The sequence below is a fragment of the Miniopterus schreibersii genome, assembly GCF_964146895.1.
Source record: "Miniopterus schreibersii genome assembly, chromosome: 12".
Lineage (NCBI taxonomy): Eukaryota > Metazoa > Chordata > Mammalia > Chiroptera > Miniopteridae > Miniopterus > Miniopterus schreibersii.
In genome coordinates this window covers 21,280,367-21,307,176 of record NC_138112.1, presented here as the reverse complement: position 1 = coordinate 21,307,176, position 26,810 = coordinate 21,280,367, and the positions used below count along the sequence as shown (strand labels likewise).

The following is a 26,810-nucleotide window of genomic DNA, read 5'->3' as shown; positions in this document are numbered from 1 at the left end:
TTTTGTGCTTGGCTTTCCCAAGCTGAGGTGTGAAATTCAGGCAACGGAGAAATCAGCAGGGTGTGCGGGTTGAAGTAAAGAAAATGCTCATCGTGAGTCTATGTGGTTCAGCCGAATAAAATAAAATGCGTGGATGTGAGGCCTAACCTCCCACACCCAGAAGGTAACATCCTGCAAATCTGCTTCCTGGGGCCAGTGGGTGCCTAGGCCACTGGGCCAAGAAGGATGGGAAATCTACTTTGAAAACCACTCTCCGATTAATCAGTAAAGCTCTATTTTTGTCAAACAAAGCTCTTGGAATCTCACTTCTCAAGGATACTGCAAGGATTAATGAAATGGTTTTGAGTGATCAGTCTATTGTAAATAAATGTTGCTTTTAAGGATGTAGTATTATCGTTAATGTTATTTCATAATTGATGAAGATACAAGATGTTAAATAGTTAGTTCATTTGATTAAATGATGATACCAGTATGACCCTGGCCCAAGATTGGATTTCTATTCCAGACATGTTTTCACTTTTGCACAGAAAACGTTTTCTTCCAATGGCAGATTACCTCCGGCCTCAATCAGCCACCTCTCACTGCTGAGGCTCATGTCTCAGTTTGCTAATGCATAAGTAATGTATATTTCTCAGCCCACTGATGTGGGCGGGCAGGTTGTCTTTGTATGTAAAAGCATATTATTATAGGCTGCAAGCCTTGAAAACTTAAACAGCCTTTGACAACATCTAGTCCTAATTTCTTAGGACTAGAAACCACTTCTTAGAGTAAGTGGTTTGTCCAAAGTCACCCAGTTAGTGCCAAAGTCAGGGTTAAAATCAGGATTTATTGAAAAATCCAATGTTTTCACCATGGTATTGTGTCATATCCATTCTGGTCTAGGATTCCTTTCTAAAACTTGCGGTGTTTGAATTGAACACAAATCGCTCGTGAGCCAGTACCCAGTAAAGTGCAGTATAATCTTTGGTACCTTCTGGAACTATACTGGAGACTTTTGGTTGTGTGTTACAACTCCCAAGAGCACTACACTTCTCCAGGCAGATGGCCAAAAAGCAACAAGTCCGTCTGCCACGTCTGCAGCTGGGCAGCCACGCAGGAGCCTGCAGAGCAACTCTCAGCAGCATTCTGGAGACAAAGTCAAGCCAGGTCCTCTGATTTCAACAAATGATAATGGCTGCCCATCGTAATTAGGCTACAGGATTTCTTCCATGTGGATGTTCCACTCGCTGCTTTTGCTGATTAGGTCAATCAGTCATGTTCAATTATTCAGCCACATCCCTTGGAAGACTTGCTACCCACAGAGCATTATGAAGATCTCTTTGTAATGTGGGCAGAAGTTTGGCCATGAGTTGCAGTCATCCCAGGTGCAGTTTATAGGTAGACATTCCCCAGGCTGGACTTCTTGGGGGCAGCAAGCGAGGTATCCTTTTCAGGAGAGCCAAGGGCCTCTGTGACCTGTGACTTTTTATCATAGTTTTCAAAAGAAAATGCAAAATTAGTCTGCGTGGGATTTCCCTTTAAAAAAATATTATGTATATTTTCAGACTATAAAGAGGATGCATGTTTATTGTGGAAAGTGCAGAAAATTACAAAGAAAATGAAAAGCACTCATATTTCCGATACAATGGTAGCTATTTCCAACTTTTCAGTTCAATTTTTTTTCCAGTCTGTTTTCCAAGCATATATAGTATATACCTACTTATTTTTATGAAATCGAGACCCCACTGTATCTGACCCTCAAATTCTAGGAGTCTAAAAAATATGCAGAACTGAACAGTAAATTCCTTGTTCAAAACCTGGCTTGCAATAGTTGCTCAGTTTAACAATATACATTTGTTAACTCATGGAGAGAGAAACCATGGTTCCTGGACTTGAGCAGCCCCATTGAAAGACCTCACACTCAGGCCATGCCCAAATCTTGACAACAATGTTTGCACGTTAAAGAAACATAATAAACTGGAAACCAACTACTTTCCTTCAAGAAAGCCTCCCCTTCCCAAGAGGGCATCAGTAGTCACTCATCTCCATTTTTGTGTTCATTATTTATTTCAGGAGATTTCATTTGATGTGAGAGCTGCATATAACACGAGACTTGCTGGAAGCATGGATCTCAGTGAAAAATGGCCTTTGGAGGAAGGAGCCTGGTTGTCTCATGCTGGAATTCATCATTTCGCCAACACCAGAGGGGGTATGGCTGCTTTTGATGTCCCTAATACATGTGGTATTCTCTCCTCAACTCCTGCACTCATTGTGTCAACCCAGCTGTGCTCAGTCGGTGCCCAGGGCTGTTTGTCATTTCAAAAGCAGCTAGTAGAGAGGAGGGGTCAGGACTTTGGAGTCAGGCAGACCTGGTTCAGATGCTAAATATTTTCCTTATAGGCTATGTGGCCTTGAGAAAATCTATCCTGTCCTCAGCTCTAACATGAGAGTAAGAGTGCCTACTTCATAGGGCTCTGATAGAGACCACGAGTAATGTAAGCTAGGGTTCATTTACTGAACCCTAGCCAGGTGGGATGTTAGTCACATATCTTTGAGCTCCTAATCTGTGTCAGGTACTTTGCTCCTGCTCCCCTCCCCTCCCCTCCCCTCCTTCCTCTCCTCTCTTCTCCCCAGCCTTGCAAGAATTAACCTTGAGGATAATACAACCAGTATAAACAGAGTAAGTAAGCTTCCCCTTCCCTTTTTTTCTTTGGCCTAGCATCTGATTACTGCAACTTGCCATTAAATGATGGGGATGTTGTTACTGTCCTGGAGTGGAGCATAAATGTAAGAACCATAGCCCTGACAGAGCTGTGGTCCTCTGCCAGGTCTAAGAGTTCAACCTTCCACCATCGCCCCAAATTAACAGAGATCTACTTTGGTGGTAGAAGCCAGTCTGTGGATCTGGAGAGATCAAGCCCACTGAGGTTAACACATTCACATGATGTTTTTTGTGAGGAAGCATTTGTTTGTTTATCCATTCACTCGATAAATACTGAGTATCCACTATGTGCCAAGCACTGGGAATACAAGAGAAGGTGAGGTAGACATACAGATCATCAGACTACTCTCCTGCTGTGCCTCATCTCTAAAATGGGGTAACTTATACAGCAATGAGCATTTACTGAGCCCCTGCACTGCGTCAGCTACATCCTTCAGCCAAGATTACTCCACACAATGGGAGATTCCCCAAAGGGAAGGTCAACACTCGGTGAGAGGAAGCTCGGCTGCAGTCCAGCCAAAAACCAACAACTCTTCACTCCTGTGCCCTGTCACACTGCCACCCTAGACACTTTTTTTTGAGGTTCTTAATAAAGTTGAACCTCCACAGCCCTTCTTGATCTGACCTTTGTCTGCCTCCCTAGACTAATCCTCTGTAGCTCATCACTAAAAACAAACCCCTTCCTCATCACTGTATTGACCTACCTGTGGACCCTGAAGTATTTCAAGCTCTCACACAACTGTGAGCCTTTGCAAAGGCAGCCATTACTACTTGCCTTCTACTTGGCCAGGCCCTACTCATCTTTGAAGCTTCAGTGTAAGTCATTTATACCGAGATCTCTTCCTGCTGCTCCCACCTACCTACCCCCATCCTGTTCTGAATAAGAAGTCTCCAGTGTTGCCACAGAACTTGCAGATTCCTGTGTCACAGCGCTTACCACGCTGAATTGTGATTGTCTATAATCTAGGCAGCCTGTGAGCCATATGACTGGTTTCATTCTCCTTCGCAGCCCTTTCACAAGTAGCCTGTCAAAGGCTTGATGTATATTTGCTGACTGGTGGCTTGATGAATGAATGGATCAATGAATGAATGAATTAGGAGTAGGGCCACATCCTCTGCACATCTCTGCTTTCACTAAGAGCCTTTTTGACTGTGGTTGCACAACTGCTCCTGGCACACAGCCTCACCTCGCCTTACTTTCAGCACATCGGTAGCATTTCATTCAATGCCACAGGCTTGTGCACTAAAGTTGGAAGGCAGAGGAGAGAAAGGAAGTAGGTGAGGTCTCTCTGTCAGTGCTTTTGTAACCTAGGCAGAACAATCATCTATCACAGAATTTTAGAACTAAAAGAAGCCTTAGGGGTCATTGTGACAAAGAGGTGGCTAGAAATTGCATATTATAACCAGCTCCTAGCACTGCCACATCTCTCAATGAGTCCACCATGCCATGGATCTATAATCTTTGGGGCATGGCTGGCTAGTATAAGAAGAGGAACCAGACCTGTGCCAAGATCTGCCCAATGGGGAGGCACTGCTCTCAGGTAAGTAATGAGCTTCTTCAGCTGATGGGCAGCTTATCTCTGGTTGGCAACAGATACCAGGATATCTGGCCCCCAATGAGACAATCAGTCTGTGACGATGGAAGCGTTCAAGGCAGAGCAGGTAGTATTGCCATAAACAGTGAAGCACTGTTAAAGGGAATCAACATGGCTGAAATTTGAAAATCCTTGTAGAAAAGAGAGCTAGCTCTGAACAGGGCTGGAAAATTAATGTGCTGTCACAATTATCATCCAAGACTCTCCTATGGTCTCCTCAGCTAGTTCATTGCCAAGGCCTTGACCTACCTGCTTCAGAGCATCTTTCCTCCATACCCCACACCCTTGTCCCACCTCTCCCACTGCTGGCTAGTACAGTTGCTCCATCTCTGAGGCCCGATGTGGGTTAATGGGGTTGACATATCTAGTGAAGTGCTGTGGAAAGTCCTGGAAGTGCCCGGGCCTTGGGGTTTTTTCTTGGTTTCATGGAGTCCTCCAAGGGTAAGGTTGTCTGCCTGGGAGGCTCCGTCATCCCGGTGAGTCACAGGCCTTGAGCTGGACCAAATCCACCCAACATCTGCTTTTGTATTATCCTCAGAGCAGCTCGGGTTGCCAGGAAGGTGGGACCGTCTCCAGGAAACTACCTGGGGAGAATCCAGGAGGTCTGGGGGTGATATAAAGTTTCTGGAGGAAAGTCCCTCTGCCACTCCTGCCTCCTGCATTCCTAAAGATACCCTGAAGGACTCAGGCCAGTGGTTTTGCAAACTTATTTTTAAGGTCTGGAAGACATTTTCCAAGTGAAATCATATGTGTTGCCTGCCACACAAAACAGAAGGGGGCCCTTGTTGGGCCAGACTGTTTCTGATTGTCGCATCGCAAGCTGATGTGGCTGCTTCTTCGATTTGCCAGCTGCCACATCACCAGTGTGGGGATTGGTCCAGATGGGGAGGCCTCCACAGCCCTTCTCAGTGAATCTATAAAACACTTTTCCTGTTATAGATATGCTCACTCAGCTGTTTGGGATTCCTGCTGTCATCCACTCTCCCCAGGGGACTCAACCTGCTTAAGCTCCTGGTTAGAAGAGAGGCAGGAAGTCTGGGAAGCATAACCTGGCAGTGGGGGAAGGTGCATCTAGAAGGTCAGATTTCTAACTCTGGTTAGAAAATCAGGAAGGAGCAGATTTCTCTTCTGGTGTCTCTCAAGGTGAAACAGAGTTTTAACACATCAGGAAGGAAGAAAGGAACTTTTTCTGAGAGCCATCTGTGTGCCAAGCACTGCCATGGATGTTATTGCATTTTATTGAAATCCTCATTGATATCTTGTCAAGTAGTTATCATCACCATTTTGCAGATGAGGAAACTGAGTCTTGGAATGTGGCAAGATAACTAAGCCAAGCTCGTCCAGCAAAGGCTGGCAGAGCTCACATTCAAACTCAGGTCTTCATACCCCAGAGCTGTGTCCTGTCCGTTTCCATTCTCTGCCAGTTTCAAAGAGCAACACTCTTGGGCATCTCTATCTTTCTGTGACGCTTGACCCTTTTTGTCTATTTCCTTTGCATAAGGTATGGTTAAAAGGACGAATAGAGCGGAATCTGTTATCCATGATCTCTGACTGGCATTTGTTTGAAACAAGTTTCATAAAGGTCTGTTCATTTTTCAGAGCAGATCACAGTCTAGGCAGGTTTGAAGGCTTATCAAAGATTAGTGGCAGGATTTGGGCTGGAACCCAGGCCTCTGCTCCTCCCTCCAGTACCTATGCTGTGCTGACTGCTAAGACCTTAGCCTCCTGGAAAAACCCTTTTAATATGAAAAAAGAAGGGCCCCTGTGCAGACAAGAAGACTCTATTTCAGGTCCCCAAAAGAAGCAATTCCCTCTCAGGCCTCTGTCCAGAGTGATGGGGCGGAAAACGTGAGATCAGGGTGGTCTCTGCATCTCAGCAGAAACTCACATTCACCCTGTGGATTTCTTTCTTTTGTGTGTGTGTTTTTTTTAAATGGTTTAATCATAAATTTCAGTTGCAGCAAATGCATTTGCACTTAGTCTTAACACAGGCTAATTTGTTTGATTTCACTCCATAGATCTGAGTGTGCATTGGAAGTGTATGATTTTCCTCTGCAGGGGCCTTTTTCTGTGTGTATTTTTGGAAGGTTCTTTATTCTGATTCTTGTCCACATACACCTTCCAGTAGCTTCTTGGCTCAGCCAGAGTTTATTTCTTTTGATGTGATGTTGAGTGAGGAGGCTTTTAAATCTTCATCTCTATTCCATAGTTGGTAATAGAAACCCTGGGGGGCTGGATGGATTCAATTTGTTTATATATTTCATAAAACACCTTGCTTTTGTTAATAGCATCTACTGCATTGGTCTTTGAAGATTTCAGAAAACATAGTTAGCATTTTTACCAAAGTGAAGCCTTGGCTTCCTGTCAGACTTCTATCACATCATTTCTTGGCCTGTATTGATGACGATTTTTTTTCAGGTGAGATATAGTTAACTGTTCTCTCTATATAGCCTGTTTCTTTCTTCTGGAAGCTATAAAGCACTTAAAGTGCTTATCTGAGGCTTGAGTTTTCTTGTTTTTTTTAGTCCTCACACCTAGGAGTGAGGATATTTTTTCCATTGATTTTTAGAGAGAGCAGAAGAGAGTGGGGAGGGGGAGAGAGAGAGAAATATTGCTGTGACAGAGACACATTGATTGGTTGTCTCCTGCACACCCCCCAACGGGGGTGTGGGGATTGGACCTGCAACCCATGTGAGTGCCCTTGATGGAGAATCAAACCCCAGACCCTCTGGTGCACAGGCCGACTCTCTAACTACTGAGTCACACTGGCCAGGGCTGAGGCTTGATTTTTCTTTAAGGGAAATCGAGCAACTATGTTTTTTTGAGAAAAGAAAAAAAAAAAATTAAACCCTAAGAGAAGGAGAAATGTCCTTTTGGCCAACTTCGCCCTGGAGCTAATGCTGTGAGCAATTAAGTACAAATTTCTTTTTGATGAAACCTTATGGGTTAGCCTACATTTGTCCTCTGTGTCCTCTGTTGGCTTGTCCTAAGAGGATGCAGATAAGAGGCAGGATAACAGAAGGGAGTCATGCTGTGCTCAGGCAGCCAAGGCCCCACTCTCCCCTCCTACAGCCCTGCCCATGCTCCCTGGGAGAGGAGGGGAGGAGGGGTGAGCATTGCTTCCTCACTTGCTCTGTTCTTAACCAGCGAGGATCTGCAGGAGACAGGAGGCTACCTGCAGAGATGATCAAAGGGCAATATTGCCAGGGAGGAGAGGAAGGCAGAGGGAGGGCTCAGTCAACTTCTTGAAATTGGTGACCTTCTAGGGGTTGGAAAGGTTGTGTACAGATCCTAGTGGCCTCTAGCTACCATTCCAAGTTGTTATTGCATTTATAAAGCCTATTGATGACATACCTTAGATGAAAAAAACCCTTCTCTCCATGTGGCATTTATCTCTTCACCCATTCCTTGGAGGGAGAAACCATGTCTGTGTGAGACTCATTTCCCCTTTGCTACTGACCAAGGAGCTGTGTAGCTCCTGAGGGCCCAGGAGTCAAAGCAGTCCAAAAAGGCCAGCTGGGGACAGCAACAGGGACCCTCTCTGTGGTCTTTCCTCCAAGCAGAGCCTGCAGTGAAGGCTGCCCCTGCCACCTCAGCAGCACAGGCTGGCCAGGAATGATGGTCCTCCCAGTTCCTGCACCTAAGCAGGATATTGGTGCTAGGCCTTGTGCTAGGAACTCCTCTTCCACCCCAAAAAGCATTTGGATTGTGCCCTTCGCTCTAGAAATAAAGCTAAGAATTCCTTTGATCCTAGAAATATATCCAGTATTGCTATGTGACCATACTTCATTTGCCAGGGAATGAGGGTTCTGATTTTTTCAGATAACAGAAGCATATCCCTTTAAATGCCTAAATTTAGTTCCAAATTTTGCTGTTTTCTAATAGTTGATAAGACCTTTTTTTCCTATGGCTTTTTGTACACTTCCTTGCCCTACTCAACAGAAAATAGTCACATCTCAGCTTATGACTGAAGTTGGACCAATTTTTTCATTAGAAATGTATTGTCTTTAATTTGGAATCTATAATATGATGTCCAACTTGTTTAAAAAATTCATATATACATTTGACTATGCCTCAAGAAAACTCTACCAGGACACATGAGAAGCTGTGGATGGTGTCAGTTTGGGGATGGAGACTGGGATAGGGTGAGAAAGAGGACTTTCATTTTTCAGTTTATAACCATCTGTACTCAATATTTTTTTCCTTTACCTTAACGTATATTATTTGCTTATATAATGAAAATTAACTTAGACTTATATATTGTTATATATTATAAGATAGCATATATAATCCTCTATATTATATATATGAATATTAAAACTAAGACTTGGGTTCCCAGGCTAGCTCCCAAAAGCCCATTCAACTTATGATATAGCAGAGCAATAGTAAGAATGGACATTAGACATCAGCCCCTGTGTTATCTGCTTCTGTGGAAAACCTGAGTCCTAGGAATATTTCCTTCTTGCTGCTTTCTCTCCACATATCCCACTGTCTCATAAATACTGCCCTAGAAACAGGAGGAGGGATTCCCTCGTTCTGCCCACAGGGGCCATGGTAGTGGGAGGCTCACTATCCTCCTAGGACAGTCAAAAGAGGAACTCAAGCTTGCTGTGTGGGAGAGAAAGGAACAAATATTCACTAAGCATCCACTGTGTGCCAGGCACTGTTCTTGGTCTGTCTCATACTTTACCTGTGTTGCTTCTCCCAGCAATCCAATGAGATGAATATTATTGTCAGGAAACTGAGGCTCTGAGAGGCTTAATACCATCCCTGAGATTTCCCCCTAACAATTGACAACCCGTAAACGGATGCACTGTCCTTTATAATTCAGTGACCCTCCAGCAGAACTATTTCTTTTTAAGATTCTTATCAAACTCAAGTATGGCTGGGCACTTTGGATATTCCCCGAGGTTCAATAAAGTCCTCTGGCCTGGAATCCCTTGTTAGAAGGTGAGCGAGCTGAGGGCAGGACCCTGTTCTGATCACCTTTGTATCTGCAGTGCCTAGCAGTACCTGGGATCCTGGTAAATTCCCCATGAATGTCTGTTTGATTAACAGGAAATATTATTGTTTGCTCTGCTTCCTAAGATAGAAAAGTAGAATCATATATTTTGAAAAATTTTTCAAGAGCAAATATTGAAACAAGAAAAAGATTTTCTCATTAACCCTCAGTTGATTAGGAAATTCAAATAAATAAAGTGCTGTAAGGAAAATTCTTAACTTACGCGTCATCAGTTTATAGGAGGAACATAGGGGAGTCCACTGCAAGTTAGAACAGTTGGGGAAGCTCTGGTACCTAACTGCAGGGTGGAACATTTCTAATGCTCTTCCCACGGGGAATACCTGGTGCCAGTCCCTACCACCAGCTCCATACAAGCCAACTCTTAGAACACAGGCTAAAAGTAGGGACAATATAACGTTGCCCTTAATTTGAAGTATACTCTGTGGTTCGTGACTCCTTTCAGTAATTCAGAGTTGTTAAAGAGCCCATTCTCTCAGCTGTAAAAAGAACGGCCATCCAATAATAACTAATATTTACTTGATCTGCACAATGTGACAGTCTTTCTTCTGGGAGCTCTACGTGAATTAGCTTATTGCACTTTTGACCACAACCTTATGAATTAGATATGATTATTATCTCCATTTTTACAGAAAAGAGAAGATGGCAGAAATTAAATTACTAACTAATAGTGGAACTGGTATAAGAACCAAGGCCTGGGGGACCCCAAAGCCCTCTGCAGACTGTTTCTCTTAGAACACAAAAGCTCTTTGCCTCTCAATATGATGGGGAAATGGGGGAGACTGAGCCTGCAGAAAGCCCATTTGAGCCCATCCACTCATAGGGTCAGTGAGTTAAAAGCTGCTGTGAGCACCAAGCACTCACCATTGGAACTGCAAATGTCAAGGTCAGTCTTTGGAAGAGTGGTGAGCTAGAAAAGCTACTTTGGAAGAGTGGTGAGCTAGAAGCTTGTTTGTCTAAGAGTAAAAGGAAGAAATAGATATACTGAGTGCAGGCAATTCTTTTGATAAATTTTGTTGCAAAGGGCAGCTGAGAATTGAGAATGGTAGTTGGAGAGAGAGGTCAAGTCAAGATAGAATTTTTTTTTAAAGATGGAAACATAGTAGCATGTCTGTATAGTGATGAGAATGATCTAGAACAGAGGAAAACAGTAATTTAGGTTGGGAGGGGAAAAAGTCCCATGAGAGGGCACAGGATTTGATCCACAGTGAAGGACCTGGCCTTCGATGGAGCACAGATGGTTCGTCCACAGTAACAGGAGAGTAGGAGAATAAGTGAACCAGGCAAATGTAGAGTGATTGCTGGGCTGCATTAAGGTCCCCTTGCGGTTAGTGGTAACGAGTTGAAAATAAGACCAGGAAGCATGCTAGAATGCTTCTCCAATTACGTTTATCTGGGTGCTGGCAGAGAGAAGGTGAAGAATTAGACTTTATCAGGGCTATGGTTTCTCCAAGGAAGTAATATAGAGAGAGGGACATAGATTTGACTGTGTATATAAAAGAGAAATGATAATAATGAACCTGGGCAATTTGATTTAACTACATAACATAGAATTCTCCTAAACATTGGCTAGTACAGTTGATAATAATGAATCTGGAAACTAAGGTGGATATAGGAGGAAGAAAGGTCATGAGGAGAGAAAGGAACAGAGAAAAAGGTCATGGGAAAAGTAAATTATTGGAGTTGTTAGGGTCAAGGAGATATTGAATTAACATTATAAAGAGAATAAGCTGGTGGTAGGAGAGTGGAGTGCTTGACATTGAGAGTTTTGGATGGTGCCACTGTGAGAGCAGAGAGCCCGGGCAGTTGGAGGTCAAGGAAGGGAGAGGATGTTGAAGAGCTGAGAGACCAGAGTGTGAGAAGAATCCATTAGGTAGACTTGGAAATAAGAATTTTCATGGGAATTGTATTGAAAGAAACATTCAGATAAGAGGTTGAGGATATTGGGAATTTTGCTGGGGATGAGCCTTGACTTCCTGGGGGCAAATGAGAGGATTCTAGGAGGTGGGAGGGGAAAGAGTGGTGTGTGCAAACATTCACCCAAGCACATTCCCTTCTTGGATGTGGGAACTCACATCATGTCAGGAGTGGGATAAAAGAAGATAGAAGGGCAAGGCAGCTCAAGTGTGGCTGCTTGCCCATGAGCAATGCTGGCTAGAGTGCTTTCTTTCCGCCCGCCCTCCAAGGTAATTTGTAAACCAAAAGCTGACAGCAGAAAAGCCGGAGATGGCTGAGTGTTTGCAGAATTAGAGCACATTGGCACAGGTCCAGGGGCCCTCAGGCTGCAGCAGCTGGTGATCTGATAACTTTGAGACTATAGAAGGCCCCCAACAGGTTGCCCAGACTGTTGATTCACTGTCAGTCTCCAAGGACGGAGAAAGGAAACCATTCTTCATGTTTGCCTCTATCTTCCTCTTAACCCCTCCTGCATCAGTGCGGGCTGTCTCTCTGGAGCACATCCCAAAAGCCCTGGGGGAAAATACATATTCCAACCTCCCCAGTTATTCAGGCCACTGACTAAGAGAGGGTGATTCCCACACTAGGGACAAACATCACTTTAGTATAACTCCGTCTCTCAAACCATAACTTCTGTTTCTACATTATGCATTAGACACCAACCAGCTGTTTATATAGTAGAAGGAACACTGCTCTGCTCCCTTCTGACGGACAGACAGACAGACCCCACCACAATGCTGTACAGCCAGCATCCTTAAGTTACTTAACTTCTGAGGCTCAGTTTTCCTGCTTGTGAAATGGACACATTATCTCCCCTGCTTGAACCAGGTGGTGTCTAGTGAAGACATAGTGTTTGGGGGGCACAAGTTAGAATGCAGGTACGTGGAAAAGGAGGGCTTGGGGGTGTTTGAAGCCTCTCCCCTGCGGCGGTGTAGACACAGTCAAGCTCGGAAAACCCTGCCTCTCCCCGCGGGAGGCACAGAACAAACGATTTCCCAAGCCCCGGAGTAGGGCAGGCGCAAAACAAAAGAGCAGGAATCATTTCGGAACTGGTGACGCTCTGATTTCTAATAAACGGGCAAGGGGATGGGAGAGGACACCCCCCAACCCGGAGTTGGGAGGAAGCGCGCGCGCCGCTGCGGAGCGTGACGGCCGCGGTCGCCTAGCAACGGGCGGCGGGGGATGCGCGCGGGGCGCGGGGCGCGGGGCCGGCGGGGCGCCCGGAGCTCGCTGGTGCGGCCGCCACGCGCCCTCCGGCCTCCGCGGCCCGCCGGGAACTTTGGGGCTTCTCGGAGCTGGGGCGTCGGCCCGAGGCCGGGGGGACGCAGCGATGAGCCCGGGGGCGCTGAGGGCTGAGGCTGCGGTGGCGGCCCGCACGCTCTGCCCGCCGAGCCGCGGGGTCGCACCCGCGCGAAGTTGGCGCGCACCTGCCCGCGCCGGGGGACGCTCGGTTCCCGCCGAGTGGCCCCCGGAGTTCCTTCTGTAACTGCTCATCCCCCGTGGGTCAGGCGTCCCGAGCCCCTCGTGGCCCCCGGTGTAGGGATCCCGGTCGCTGGGAGGGAGAAACCGCGCTTTTCTGAGGGACCTGCGCGGTACCTGATGCTTAATCCATTCGCCTTGAACGGCTGCGATTCTATTTTTTTTTTTTTTTTCTCCTTCCTCCAGACAGTGAGTTTGTGGAAACCTCTCCCGCGCCTTACGACCCGGAGGAGTTAGGTAAGTCTCCCTTTGCCTTTCTTGAATTCCGCTCGAAAACCCTTGAGTTTGGGGGGCGCCAAGGCGAAATCAGTGGGAGGGCAGGAGGGAAGGGGGTCGGGGATGCTTCCAGGGCTGCACGTCCCCTCCCAGGCGAGAACTGGCTTTTTCTCGGTGGCGTGTACTCCGGGGTGGCTGGGGTAGTGTCCGATGTGGCCTGGGAGAGCAGAGGTTGGGCGCCCAGGTCAGGGGTGCTGCTCCGAGCTGTGCCGCACAGCAGACTCCCCACCTGGGGCCTCTGTGAGCATCCTGCATCCTGGCGGTGGCCGCTTCTGCCTGGACACCTACCTCGCAGAAGAGGGACACAGTGTGGGCAAGTCCTTAACCTGAATTTAATGAAGTCCAGGACCAAAACCAGTGATCCAGTAATTAAATTCCAGGACCTGGGAGCTGCATCCCTTCCTGGTTTCTAGTCCCCTTTTGGCCTGTAGGTGTCTGGAAATAGGGCATGTCATCCTCCTGTGCCTGCCCTTGTAAGTGGAGATTTGTGGTGGGTGAACCTTGGCACTTGTCAAAGTCAGACTTCCTTATGTGAAGAGGGGAGATCTGCACTGTCAGGATCCCTCTAAGCATTTCTGCCACCCGGTCTGCCTTGGTTGTTTAGTGGTTATGCTCTTTTCTTTCTTCTTTATTTTTTTTTCTTCAGTCTGGGCTGTCAAGCCTGGCCTTGCTGTTCTCCTATCACCAACTTTAAAATCTCGCCTTCCTACCATGAATGACAGCTGTTTAAAAATGTTTATCCACAGTCCCTGTCTACTACTAGCCTTGGCCACTTTCTTTCCGGTCAGCCCCTCAGCCTGGGATTTAGTTCTCACCAAGTCCCGCACCACCTGGAGTAAAAAGTCCATCTCAGCCAAGACTTGCATTGATTCCTAGGACTCAGGCACCTGAAATAGGTCTGGACCAAGGGTGGCATTTTGGGGCAGAGACAAGTACCTTGTTTTATTCAGAAGACGTGTTTCTGATAAGTTGTGAGGCAGCCACATCTCTGTAAACGGAACCATAAATTAAATGCATGAGCAAAACTAGCTTTTAAAGACACTGTGGTGAGTCTTTCTATGAAATGAAACTGACACCTACACTATAGCTTTGCATGAAGTGATTTATTAAGAAAGCAAACTCTTAGTGATCTGCACGTGTGGATAATTGTGTATTAATGACACCAGCATTGGCACTCCACATGTGACAGAAGCTGTTTGGTCCTGTTCAATTATAGATATGCCTAAGCCGTGGCAGGATGGGCACTCCTTGCTCTGAGTATCCGCCTGTCCAAGTGCTAAACCACTTGCATTCACAGAATGACTGATGTACCAGAAGGGCCCCGGTGTTTGACTGTCTTCCACCCCCATATCTGGGACTGTAGGACTGTCCAGCTGAGTCACTGAGAAACAGGGGGAGCCCTTCAAATTAGCAGTAGAGGATAAGAAAACAACATTTTTCTCTCTACAGCTTCCCTGTGGGGAAAGACCAGTTTCTCACGAGGACATGAGAGTGTTATTGGAACCATGGGACTCTGGGCTTCCAGGGTGACAGGGAATATAAAACACAAGTCTGAGAGTCTGAGACCAGGGTTCTGGTGCTCACTCTGCTCTATCTTTCTTAGTAGAAATGTTAACTGGCCTGTTTTCTCATCGTCAAAAAGCTAGGGTTGTGCCAGGCGACCTCTAAAGTGCCATCCGGTTCTAGTCTCCTGATACACTGCGAGGGGCCTAAAGCCAGCAGGTGCCCATAGCTATGGGGTATTTATCACTTACATTCAAATGCCATGCTGTTTGGGTGCATGGTCTCTCTGAAGGGTTATTCTCGCTCTCACAGAGCAGTTCACCAGACGACACTGCATTGTTTCCATGCTATTCCGGTCAAAGAGGGAGCTGGCATTTCTCCCTTGGAAAGAATCAGGATAGGTTTTGGTGCTTTTAGACACAGCAGGAAAAGTGCCTCTCTTAGTCATTGATGAGCTTGTCAAGCAACCATCCTTTCTGGAGCACTGAGGAGCATAGATTCACCCCTTGGCTGGGATATAAAGGGAGAAGGAGAGGTAAGTCATGGAAACTTAGTTTGAATTCTGTCACTGCACTTACTTGTGGCGGTGGGCAGGTGACCAAAGTGCCCTCAGCCTCAGTTTTCTCATCAGCCCACTTGGAGACCTTGAGTGGATGTTGTCACGGTAGACGTAAAGCACCACATGTTGTAGAAGCAGGTATTCAGGAACTTATCTGTTGTTGTTATTTTATTATTATTTATTTGAAAGGTATTTGTTTTCCATACATGAAGGATGGACTAGTTCTTGGATCACTTGTCCCCTGGTAACCCAAACCATCCTTATTTCTACAGTTTTTTCTGCAATGTACCTAGTTTCCAAAAACAGGTGCTCAGGCATGGTGATCAGGTCAATTGAATTATATAGTGACTTGTCCCTGGAGCAGCATGTGGAACAGTTTTTCATCTGAGGTTTTTGCTGACAGTCCCACCACTATATTATGACATGATCTGTAGTCTGTTTCACCTCCAAACTTTCATATCAGTCTCCAAAAGAACTAGAACGGGCTCCCCGAGGAATTAATTCTCAGTGTTAATCACATAATTTCATTAATCACATAATGAAATTAAGTTACCAAAAAGGGTGTGTGTTTTTCTTTTTTCCTAAAGGCAGCTGAAAAAGGAGTGTGTCTGTGGATGAATGCTATATTGAAAGCTGCCCGGGATGGAGAGTCTAGAAATATGCTCTCTCTCCTGTGGCAGTTCCATTTTCTAAGGAGGCAAAGCCCACACCTCCTCAAAGCCTTTTTCTGTAGCCCCTCCTCAGGTAGAGGTGATAGCAGCCTCAGCAGGTGAGAGGGGATGCGTGGAGAGTTGGGCTGAACCCAGCTGTGACCATGACTGCCCCTGTCTGATAACCTAGAGGATTGGTTTGGCGTAGGGGGACTTCCACCATCTGCATTATCCCTGCTCACTATAACCTTCTGGTCACACTGAACTGTGGGGAGGTCCTCCAAATTCAGATTTGTTCCCTTGGTCAGTGTGCCTTTCCTCCCCTTCTTTCTTCCTCCCATGGCTGGCTCCTCCTCTTTGACACTAAGCCCATGTGCATGTCCTGCTAGTGATTCTCAAGCCTGCACATTAGAATCTGGGGAGCTATTAAAAGTCCTGAGACCAGGTCCTAACCCTGACTGACTATACCAGAATCTTTGGAGTGTAGACCTAAACATCGGTGTTTTATCAGCATGTTTTGTTTTTTAAAGAATTCACTTCTCAGTGACTCCAGTGTGTAGCCAGAGTTGTGAGCTGCTGCCCTTGGTTGTGGTTCCCGCATTATACTTGGTAACCCTAGCCGCCAACACAGTGCCCGGCACACATGAGCCTTCAGTAGATGCTTTCTGTGTGAGTGAGGGAGTCACCCCGGGGTGCTGTGTCTTTTCATAGTGATACATCTCTAAGATTGGCCTCTCTGATTTTGTGACTGTGCTTTGGGGACTGAATTTTTTGACCTGTGGCCTCTCTCTCTCTCTCTCTTTTTCTCTCTCTCTCCTTTGTTCCTTTCTTTGGCTTACCAGTTTATCTTCTACTATTCTTAAAAATTGAAGTGTTAAAACCATTTTTAGTGGTTAAGAGCATTTGGGTTTGATTTTTGCTCCACCTCTTACTTGCTTTATGATCGTGGGTAAGGCACTTAACCCCTGTCTCTGTTTCCTAATCTGTAAAATCATGTGCTGACTATTTTCTGATACTCTCCTAGACCCACTCACCACCCTTCAGCACTCTGCTTTGTGCCTTGGAAAACTTACCTCTTGGAATGAATGGGTCACCTGGCTTCCAGTTGGATTTGGCCAGTGCGAGGCACTGGCAGGATATGGGAGGGTGGAGAGAAAGATGTCTCAATGCTTATTCCTGTCCCTTCAGGAGGTGGGATATGATGGCTGTGTTATTATAGGCCACAGCTCCTCTAGAGCCACCCTCTCTTATGGCATCAGGTCTTGCTGGATTCTGGAACCTCCCTTTCCAACTAGGGGGGGAGCAGCTCCCCACCGCAGCCAGCCCCCGGTACTTCTTCGTCACTTGTTTTCCCTTAACCCTGCCCATCACTTTTTCCAGCAGTCCCTCATCAGACATGCTTCAGTCACTCCTTTGGGTGTACCACCCATTTTCTGATGGGGCCCTGACTGATAGGATGGGGATGGTAATAGTGTCAGCTTCCGAGCATGGCTGTGAGGAGTAGGTGCATTTTAGGAGGAATGCTTAAATGAAATCGCCATCATTAAACATTTACTATGTTTTCATGTCCCTAGGCAAGTGCTCTGACACCCTCAGGCATGGTCAAAACCTTCTGAAAGATTTAATTTTTAACATATAAGTTTAAAAAATGTTGCCATTCATCTCCTCTTCCCACCCAGTGTTGGGAGGAGGTGTCAAGACTCAAGAGTTACGAAAAATCTGTTCCAAGTCAAATATATCCTGCATCCAAAGTTTCTTCCCTCCCATTACCTGGGGATGAATACAGAGAAAGGTCCTAGACTTAATATAAACCTGCCTGGTGCTGGGCGCTTTATGTGTGCAAACGGTCTACTCAGCTTCCCAGCCTGGAGTTCAAATCATGTCACCCACATTAGTACCCCCTAATATAATGATTTCTGAGCATGTGCCTGAAATCAAGTCTCTAAGGCTACCCCCCAATTTTATATCCAGGAATTCTCAGGGGGTGCTTGTTTGCATGCACAGAGTCTGTTCTGGCTGCGCTAGCCTTTTGCCAGGGGAGCTGGAATTCAGATACACCTTGCTCAACCCAGTGGACACCGTGAAAACTGCTCCAAGTCCTCTCTTCTTCAGAAATCAGTGACCACATTTCTCAGGCCGTCACTCCTGCGGCCCCTGCTCACACCAGAACCTGGAGGCTTGGCGTTCGCCTGCTGGGAGTCTGACTGGTTTCCCACTGTCTTACCCTCCGTTGGCCTCAGGGATGGGGACACTACTCTTCTCTACTCTTTCAGCCTCAGAATGGACCCAGGGCTTCTAATTACTACACAAGCCTAGTCCCACGGAGAGCCTGGGATCAGATTGGCACCATGGCCAGATCTGAGCCAGCCTCCAAACAGCCAGGGCCAGGCACCCAACCCCTGGATCCACCCCAGGTCTCACCACCCTTGGAAGCTATTTCTCCTGCTTTACCTCCCCTCCCCCCCATCCCAGAACATAGCTTCCGAGAGGGAGGGAGTTTTCACCCCAGTTTAACTTTTTCTCAGGATGATTGACAGTGGAAAATTCAATTCCCTTCACAGGAAACCTCACCCTACAGCAGGGGTGTGGTCTGACCTCCTGGCTGCAACAAAACATTCACAGAACTGTTCACCGTTGTTACAGTTCCCTACGCCTGGGCGACTCAGTCCCTTCCATTATTGATCTTGTTGGGCATGCTGCTCATTTCACCCTCAGAACTACTCAGCGAAGCAGAAGGAATCATTTTCACTTTATGGAGGAGGAAACAGAGGCTCAGAGAGGTTCAATTATCTGTCCAATGTCACACAGCTAGTTAGAGGCAAAGTTTAGTTTCAAAGTATAATCTCTGGCTCCAGAGCCAATCTCAGTTTCCTCGGGAAGAGAATAGACAAGTTGCCCTCCTCCCAGGGAAATTTGGTTGTGGGTTAAATAAAATAACTTTAGCGTAACCAGCACAGGGCCTGGCAGTACAGTATATGGCTGTTCAGTACATACTTGCTGGATAAATGAATGGTAGGTACTCAAACAAATATATATTTTATTAGACCATCACACAGTGATCAATACGCTCTGAAGGAATTTTCTGTAATGGGATTTGAAGCAACACCCAGAAGAACTTCTCTTAGTCTCCTTCATTCACGTCCTGTGCTTGCTGCTCTGTATTGCAATGCACAGTACCTGGGGACAGGAAGCCTCTTGCGGTTTCTGATGCGATTTCTAAAGGAAACTAACCCTTTGCAGCAGCATAATTTAGGGCAGGTCAGTGGAAGCCTGGAGAGAAACCTGACTGCATAACTGAGGGCAGGGGGACTCCGGCTCAGGTGTAAAATTCATCACCATTCCCCAGATATTTGTTTTGCGAAGTGATACTACACGTTGCCCAGGAGGTGGAGTTTTATTTGAGGGAGAGAATGGAGCAGGAAAGGGAAAATGACAATACGTTCTAAGGGATAAAGGGTTACCTACCACAAGGGAGAGGGACAGCGCACACACACACACACACACACACACACACACACACACGAAAATGGAAAGGGCATTTTCTTTGCCAAAGAGATATTTTCACCAGAAATCTAGAAATATATGAGACTGCGTCTAGTTATTCCTGGATCTTAAACGCAATCATGACTCCCTAGAACTGTTGGTATTCCTTCCCTTGGTAGGAACCCCTGGCGTCTAAAGAGTGTTAACTGACCAGCTTGACCTGCTCAAGAGTACTGTGGTTCTGGTTTCTGGGTCACATACTTACTGGATGATCATTCTGGAATATGTCCTGTTCGTTTTTGTGTCTCAGATTAGTTTTGCTCAGGGTGGGCACAATAAGATGATTTGATGTCACTTCTTTCTCTCTCCACCAGTTACCCTTTCCTCCCCTCCTCTCTTGTCTCTCTCCCTGCCCCATTTTTGTCTCTGTTCCCCTGTGCTAGTCTCTCTCCCTTCCTCCTCTAGCTCCCCCCTTTCCTGTTCCCATCTTCAGTTGGAATATGGACAGAAAAGGCAGTGCTTGCCTTCCTGGGGCTCTCTGCCAGAAAATGGAACAGGTCACATTATAAAAGGATTTAGAAAGAATGCTTTTTGGCAAAATGGGGAAACAGATGTTCAGGGGTGGTTTTGCTGTCTCTCGCCAGTCTGCTGCCTGCTGAAACCCACGCCTTTACAGGAGTGCTAGATGTGGACGCCTCTCGTCAGGGTTATTTTCATGTCAAATACGCATGTATATTTAGCTCTGCTTAAGTCTCCTCTCCCTGTGACCTTTGTATCCTCACATAGAGAGTTGGCAAGATTTATTTTCAACTTCTTCTCAGAGTGGACAGACACTGTAGCTGCTTTCAGCTCACTGTTTAACTGTCAACATTTTATGGAAACTTCAGGTTCTTAAGAAAATAGAGAAAGGCCCTGTGGCTGCAGAACCTTATCTGAAATGAACTCTATGGAAAGTTGGGGGCTGAATGATGAAGGTCTATTGCTGGGATTTGTAACCTGCCAGGCTCCTTTCTTTCTGTCCCCAAAGGTTTGCTATTTACGGACTGTTGACTAAAAAGAAAGGTCCATTATTGTGGCCTTTTGTGGCTGACCAGCCGGAGAATTTTGACAATCTTATCCTTTAAAAAACACATTTTCCTTTTGGCACTAAAAGCTATTCCCCCCCCCCCCCCCCAAACTCAAAAGAGGGATTCCAGATTCCACACATTCGCTGTGGACTGCTTCCTTGACAGGCACCTGCTGCCTCTCCCTGCAGTGGAGCTGTTGCAGTGATTAGGGTGAGTGCTGTAAGGGAAGTGTGCGGGGGGCCAAGGGGTCCCAGAGAAGAGGAACCTGATGCATCCATGGCGGCAGGGGAAGCTAGGCAGGCTTCCTGGAGGAGAGCAATTCTTCCCAGTGTGACCTGCAAGAACAGAAGTCCAGAGCATGAACAGCGTCATGTCTGCCTTAACAGCAGGCCGCAGCCACAGCCAGCTCCTCCTCCAGGGTCCCTGTAACTGAGGGCTGAATAGTGGAGTGCTGGTGAATGAAACCCTGATCTCCCTCATGTGGGTCTGGGGTTAGCATGGAAACTCTACAAAGTGGGACTGCAACCTCGTTAACTCCTTCCTCAAATGCTGTGCATGTCCTCATGGCTCAAGGAGTCTGTCCCACCAGTAAAGGCCCTTGTATTTGGTTCAGTGAGATAAAGCTCATGTGAATTTCACTCCTTCCCCATTAGGGTCATCATTGTTTGTACTACTCTCAGCTCCTTGGAGCTGACATTCCACACTGCTTACCAAATGAGAGACTGAGGAATCTTCTAAAGCAGGTAGAGGGACATAACCTAGTGTAGGAAAGAATTGCCAGAGTTAGCAAACAAAAATACAGGATACCAGCCCTGCCCGTGTGCCTCGGTGGTTGACCGTGGACCTCTGAACCAGGAGGTCACGGTTCGATTCCCAGTCAGGGCACATGCCTGGGTTTTGGGCTCGATCCCCAGTAGGGGGCGTGCAGGAGGCAGCAGCTCAATGACTCTCATTGTTGATGTTTCTCTGTCTCTCTTTTTGACCTTTTCTCTCTCTGAAGTCAATAAAAACATATTAAAAAAACCAAAACAGGATACCAGTTAAATTTGAATTTCAGGTAAAAAGCAAATGACTGTTTTTAGTATATGTATCCCCTGCAACATTTGGGATATACTATACTAAAAAATGTTGCAGCTTATCTGAAATCCAAATCCGACTACGGGTTTTCTCTGGCAGCCTTGTGTGTGGGAGCAGCATCTGGGCACACGCTGCCCTTTGCACTGGAGTTTCGCTTGCTTTGTCAGGAGATGCGGTCAAGTCTGGCTCCGTTCCTGTCATCAGGTACTCAGTCCCCATTGGACTCCACTTAGGTGCTGACATCAATGAGATGCGATTGCTGATGGGTGCCTTATTTTATCACCTTAATTAGAAGGTGGATGCGGAAATTAGCCCTTCTTCTTACAGCAGAAATCCTAAACTACTTCAGGGATTTGACGTGTGCTCCATTTTATGGAATACGTAACATGGACCAGTCCCCTTTGGGCTGGCTGCAGGCCTTCTGGAGTCTGGGTGCTGAGGTTTTGATATCCTCTATTTTCTTCTGTAACAGAAGCTCGGGCCTGATCTACTTCGTTTTAAAGAGTCAGAGCATCTTAGTGTCCTCATTCCAGGGGACCCCCAGTGCCCTCCTGCCTTAATGCATGGTCCCTCAGCCTGTGTGAGGTCATCACCAGAGGCGGTGTTGTATTATGGGGCAGGGGGTCTGCCTCCTGAGGAAACCTGGTCTAGTGTTCTGCAGTGACCGTTCTTACAACACTTTCTTTGTAGGGAGCTGAACCCTGACTTCCTGTTCTTGCATCCAGTTCTCCATGTTGTGTTCTAGCTTTAAATTTTTTTTTTTCACTGTGACCCAACATTTTACATTTAGACTCACAAGTACACATTTTAATATAAATACAACTAAAATGGAAGTTTCATGGAATAGCAATTATACCCTTATTAGATGTTTCCTATTATGTTTTATTTTATGTGTTTAAAATGCTGGCTAACCTGTTCAGTGATTTCCATTAATGAGTTGCCAACTACTGTTTGACACACAATGCTCTGGAATGTTATATAGCAAATGTAGAATAAGTCTGCCTTTCTTCCTTTCCTTCTGAAGATGGCTATCAAACTGTATCTTAACCTCTTCTTCATGCTAGTTATGTTTCCAATATGCTCATTTCTCCATCCACTCCCATCCTGCTCAACATCGGCTGACTGCCTTATAGTTGAGGAAAATGTCCCTTTAACCTGGAACTGAGAACTCCGCACATGACCTCACAATATAACTTGACCAATACTTGGCATCGTGGGGTCATCGGACACCTTGATATCAACCGTCCACCCATGTTAATATCACTCCGTGAATCAAAACGCATTAGCTATGGTTATTTAATTATTTTAAATTTGCCTAAAATACACAACCTAGCCCATTTCCCCCCTTTTTTGTCTATAAGGATATCTAAAGCTACTTTTCTCAATTGGGGTGTGTGGGGGGTGGTAAAATCAAGATGCCCTTCATTCATATTTTCTGGATCTACCAATTAAATATTCCAAAACCTTAGACATGTAAACAAAAAGAAACTGTGTGTCTAGCACAGCAATAACTAGAAGTCCTCTAACACTGACCATATTTTGAAAGGAAATGGATAAATTAGTAATAATAATGGTGAATATGCTGCATGCTAAGCACTTTGCTGAAAACTTTACACGCACCTGACTCATGAATTTCTCACAACCTTTAAGGGGGATACTACTGTTAACTAGGACTTATTAAAAGAAGGAAAACCGAGCTTTAGTAAAGTCAAGTAAGTTAGCTAGTCATATAACTACTAAGTGGCAGAAGGGGAGTTGATGCCAGGCCCATCTGACTTCTCAGCCTGTGTTTTAAAATACTTAACTGTGCCCCGCAGCTTGGCAACCACCTCTGGTGGTTTAGAAAGAGAGAATGTATGCAACATGGCTAACAGTGATTTTGTGGAGGCCTAATAGATCTTACTCCCTTCCATAAGAAGGGAAAAACTTAGTAAAAGGTCAGGTCCCTAGCAGCCCTGGGGAGTCTGTGAAAATATCTCCACCCATCACTAACTACACTAGGGCCAGGCCTCACAGCGCTTTCCAGTGGTTCACCCAGCCTGGAGTCAGGGGAAGCATCTCTCCTGTTCAGGCGAGCTGGGAGGAGGAACTGCTTGCTTGTGAGGCAAAGTAATGCAGTGGTTAAAACAGGCTTGAATCCTGGCTCTGTCTCTCAGGAGCCACATGACCTTGGGAAATTCACGTAACCTCACCTAGACTCTCTTTGTCGTGTAAAACATGAATGGTAATACCAATACAATGAGATAATGCATGAAATCACCTGGCACAGAGGAGACACTACCCTGTTCGTGCTAGATCAAAACTGAAAACTGGGCTTTGGTCTTTCTTCTCCTACAATATCTCTTGCCAATTCCCTTATTTAGGTTGGGATTCTGAGTTCATAGAAAGGTAGGTTGCCCAAATGTGCTGCACCAGAGGTTCTCAAAGTGTGATCCATGGACCAGCTGCATTAGCATCATCTGGGAACTCGTTAGAAATGCAATTCTTGGGCCCCACCCTGATCTAATGAATCAGAAACTCTGTTTTAACAAGCTCTTCAGGTGACCGATAGAGTATAGTTTAAGAACCACTGTCCTTCTGGCACTGGGGATCCCGGGTCTCCCTTGTTTTAATAGGGCTCAGGTGAAGCCTCTAGAGTGAGTGCATCTTTTGTGTAAATATTTTGACCAAATACATAGTGATACAAAAATAATCTTTTTATTATTTTTTTACCCCAAATTGATCATTTTCTGAAGTTTCCTTTCTTCTTTCACTTAGTTGGAAACTCTTTTGTATATACCTAAGTCGTAAAGGTTGAATAGAAAGGGACCATTCCCAGACACTGGGTAAGGAGACTGGTAGCATTACGAAGGAATTCTTCCTGGGCCCGTCCCTGGATCCTCGGTACCAGATTCCTGCAGGTCCTCTCTCTCTTTGTCTCCTTTAAGTTTCTTACACTCATGGAGCCTTTTCCTGCCTCAAGATCTTTGCACATGCTGTTTGCTCTGCGGAAACTCTCCCTTCCTTCCTTCCTTGTCACCACCCCTCTAAGTAGCCACCATTCTCCTTCGTCAGTCTGTTATTGCACCCTGCTCCTTTCTTCATCATACATAGACACAAATTTGTAATTATACATTGATTTATATACATTTTAGTAAGACAGAGCCCATACTAGGGTATTTGGGCAACTAATGGAGTCTTGTTCAATGTAATCAATATTTTTTGAATGAATGAATGAATGAACCGTTGTAGCTCTCACATAGTCCTGCCTTCTTTCTAACTGTGTTGTGCTTTCAGTTAATCCTTTCAGTTAGTCCTTCTGCTTAGGACTTGATTTTTTTTCTGTTTATTTCTAATTCTTTCACTCTCTACTTTGGACTTTTCTGAAGACTGTTCTGCATCGTATTACACTGGCTCTATCCCTAACACACAATATGTACTTTCTGATTTCTGGATGAATAACTTATCATTTAAGATGTACATTTTAACCCCTCGCCCCACTCTGAGTTTATGCTGTAAAACAAATTTTTCTCCTGAATTGAACCGTCCAGAGGAGCTGAAGCCATTAAGGAATGGTGAGAGCATCCCCATTTCTCTGTCTTTGGCATTTAAAGTACAAGACATGCTGGTGTTCAGTGCATATTCTAGAAATAGGAGAACTTGAACTGTTGTATCGGTGTGGAGGGGCCATTCTTCTTACTGCTCTTTCTAGCTATGGACAGAAAGGACATGTTTTCAGAATGAAACACCCAAGCATCTTTTTCAGAATGGCAACCACAGGGGATCTCAAGTATGAACATTCTGGCCTATGTTATGTCTAGTTATTCTGTCAATCGTTGTTTTTAATAGTGATTTTATGTTGCTGTTATTTTAGGAGCTCAGCTTGATCCCAGTTTTAGAAAAAAAAGTGTCTATATCATCTTTGGAAATAAGAGAGTAAAACATGATTAGTTTTTTGTTCGTGAAAAGAGGAAGCTGAGGCTCTTGTTAGGTTACTCTCCATAGCTGGAAATAGGTAGACCTGGGACCAGAACACAGGACTTACTCTAAAGGTCAGGTTCATTCTCCTCTACCTGGATGCCTATTACTTCTTCATTCCTCTTTCGGCCTCTGTGTTTGTCTGTTGCATCCTGGTACCTGCCCTGCTTGGAGACAGTTCTCTGAGCTGTCCCTAAGAGTGCTGAAATTATTCCATCACCACCTTCCTAACTTTCCTGGGGGTGAGTAAAAGACAACCTGTGCCGATTTAGAAAGTATGCTGACCTTTAGCGTGAATGCACAGATACAAAGACACACATGCTGACTGGTTCACCTGGCTGCTAGTAAAACTGTGTTCAGTTTTTATTGTAAACATACCTTCTTTCTCTTTGGCCCTTACCATACGCTGGGATCTCCAACCAAATATTACTGTAAAGTGTTATTGATGATCTCTTGCTAGTCAGATCCAAAGTCTTTTTCTCAGGCCTTAGTTCCTGAACAGTAGATTCAGGGGTAATTGATGTAGAAGATTATTTGTTTTCCCTGTTTGATGTAGTGATTATTAATAGTTGAAGAAATTAAGGTATATGGAGGGGGGAATTGGCCTGCAGCAGGTCTTTCTGCCGGTGCTGCCATGCATTTGACTCTTGTGTCATCATTTGGTATCAGTTCAAAGAGTCTAGGCCAGGTCCACCTAATGGAATCAGAAGATTCTTGAGCCCACAAGCTGTGCCTGTCACTTCATTAGAAGTCTAGGAATCTGTAGCTTTAGAGAGAGGGACCAAATTCCTAAAATTTCTTCCATTTTCCATGCCTTTAAACCTGCCCAGCTCTCTATTTCTCCAGCCTCTTCCTCTTCTTCGTTCTTTCCTTAATTTTTTGTTGTGGGAATTCTCCAGGTAAACCAATCTTCACAGCTTCCTTCCCCCCTTCCCCGCCCCCCTTCATACCTCCGTTTCCAGCTTCTCACTCAAACTCTCCTTCCATATTTCCTCTTGCCCAGAGGACGGTGAGTCTCTTAACATCTTTCTCAGACAAGGTTCCTCTCAGTCTTTCAGCTCTGCTTCTTCCATCACTGGTCCAATGAACCATTCTTCCTATGACCCAGGTTGAAAATCTGGGTTAACTTGATTGCTTTGTTCTTTCTCCCAGGGTAGCCATCTAGGCCATGAAAAGAGTAAAACCTTGCTTCAGAGATTTGGTATCTTTCTTCATTGTATTTGATATCTTCAAAGAGTTGGTATCTACCTGGTATCTCTTCCTTTCCATCTCCTTTGCCCCAACCTTACAGGTTTCCCAGATTCTCTCTGCCTTACAGGGCTATTGGAGGGTTGGTTGAAATAATAATAGCTAGTATATGTTGAGCACTTATATGCATTGTGCTAAGTATTCGACGTTTGTTACTTTATACAGTCCTTACCACCACCCTGTGAGGCTTGGTGCTATTTTCATCATTGAACAAACTTAGGTTTAGAGGAGTTAGGTGA

At 45.4% G+C, this 26,810-nt stretch overlaps 1 protein-coding gene across 3 annotated transcripts in view; it reads left to right on the top strand.

Moving 5' to 3' along the window:
* The window catches only part of AMOTL1 (angiomotin like 1), a 139,943-nt gene that overhangs the window by 24,072 nt on the left and 89,061 nt on the right, over window positions 1-26,810 (top strand). For all 3 annotated transcript variants that reach the window (XM_081155582.1, XM_081155581.1, XM_081155583.1), the window contains 2 exons: window positions 2,053-2,188; window positions 12,938-12,988. In XM_081155582.1, coding sequence (XP_081011708.1) covers window positions 2,104-2,188; window positions 12,938-12,988 — 136 coding nt within the window. In that variant the 5' untranslated portion in view covers window positions 2,053-2,103. The remainder of the gene's footprint in view (window positions 1-2,052; window positions 2,189-12,937; window positions 12,989-26,810) is intronic.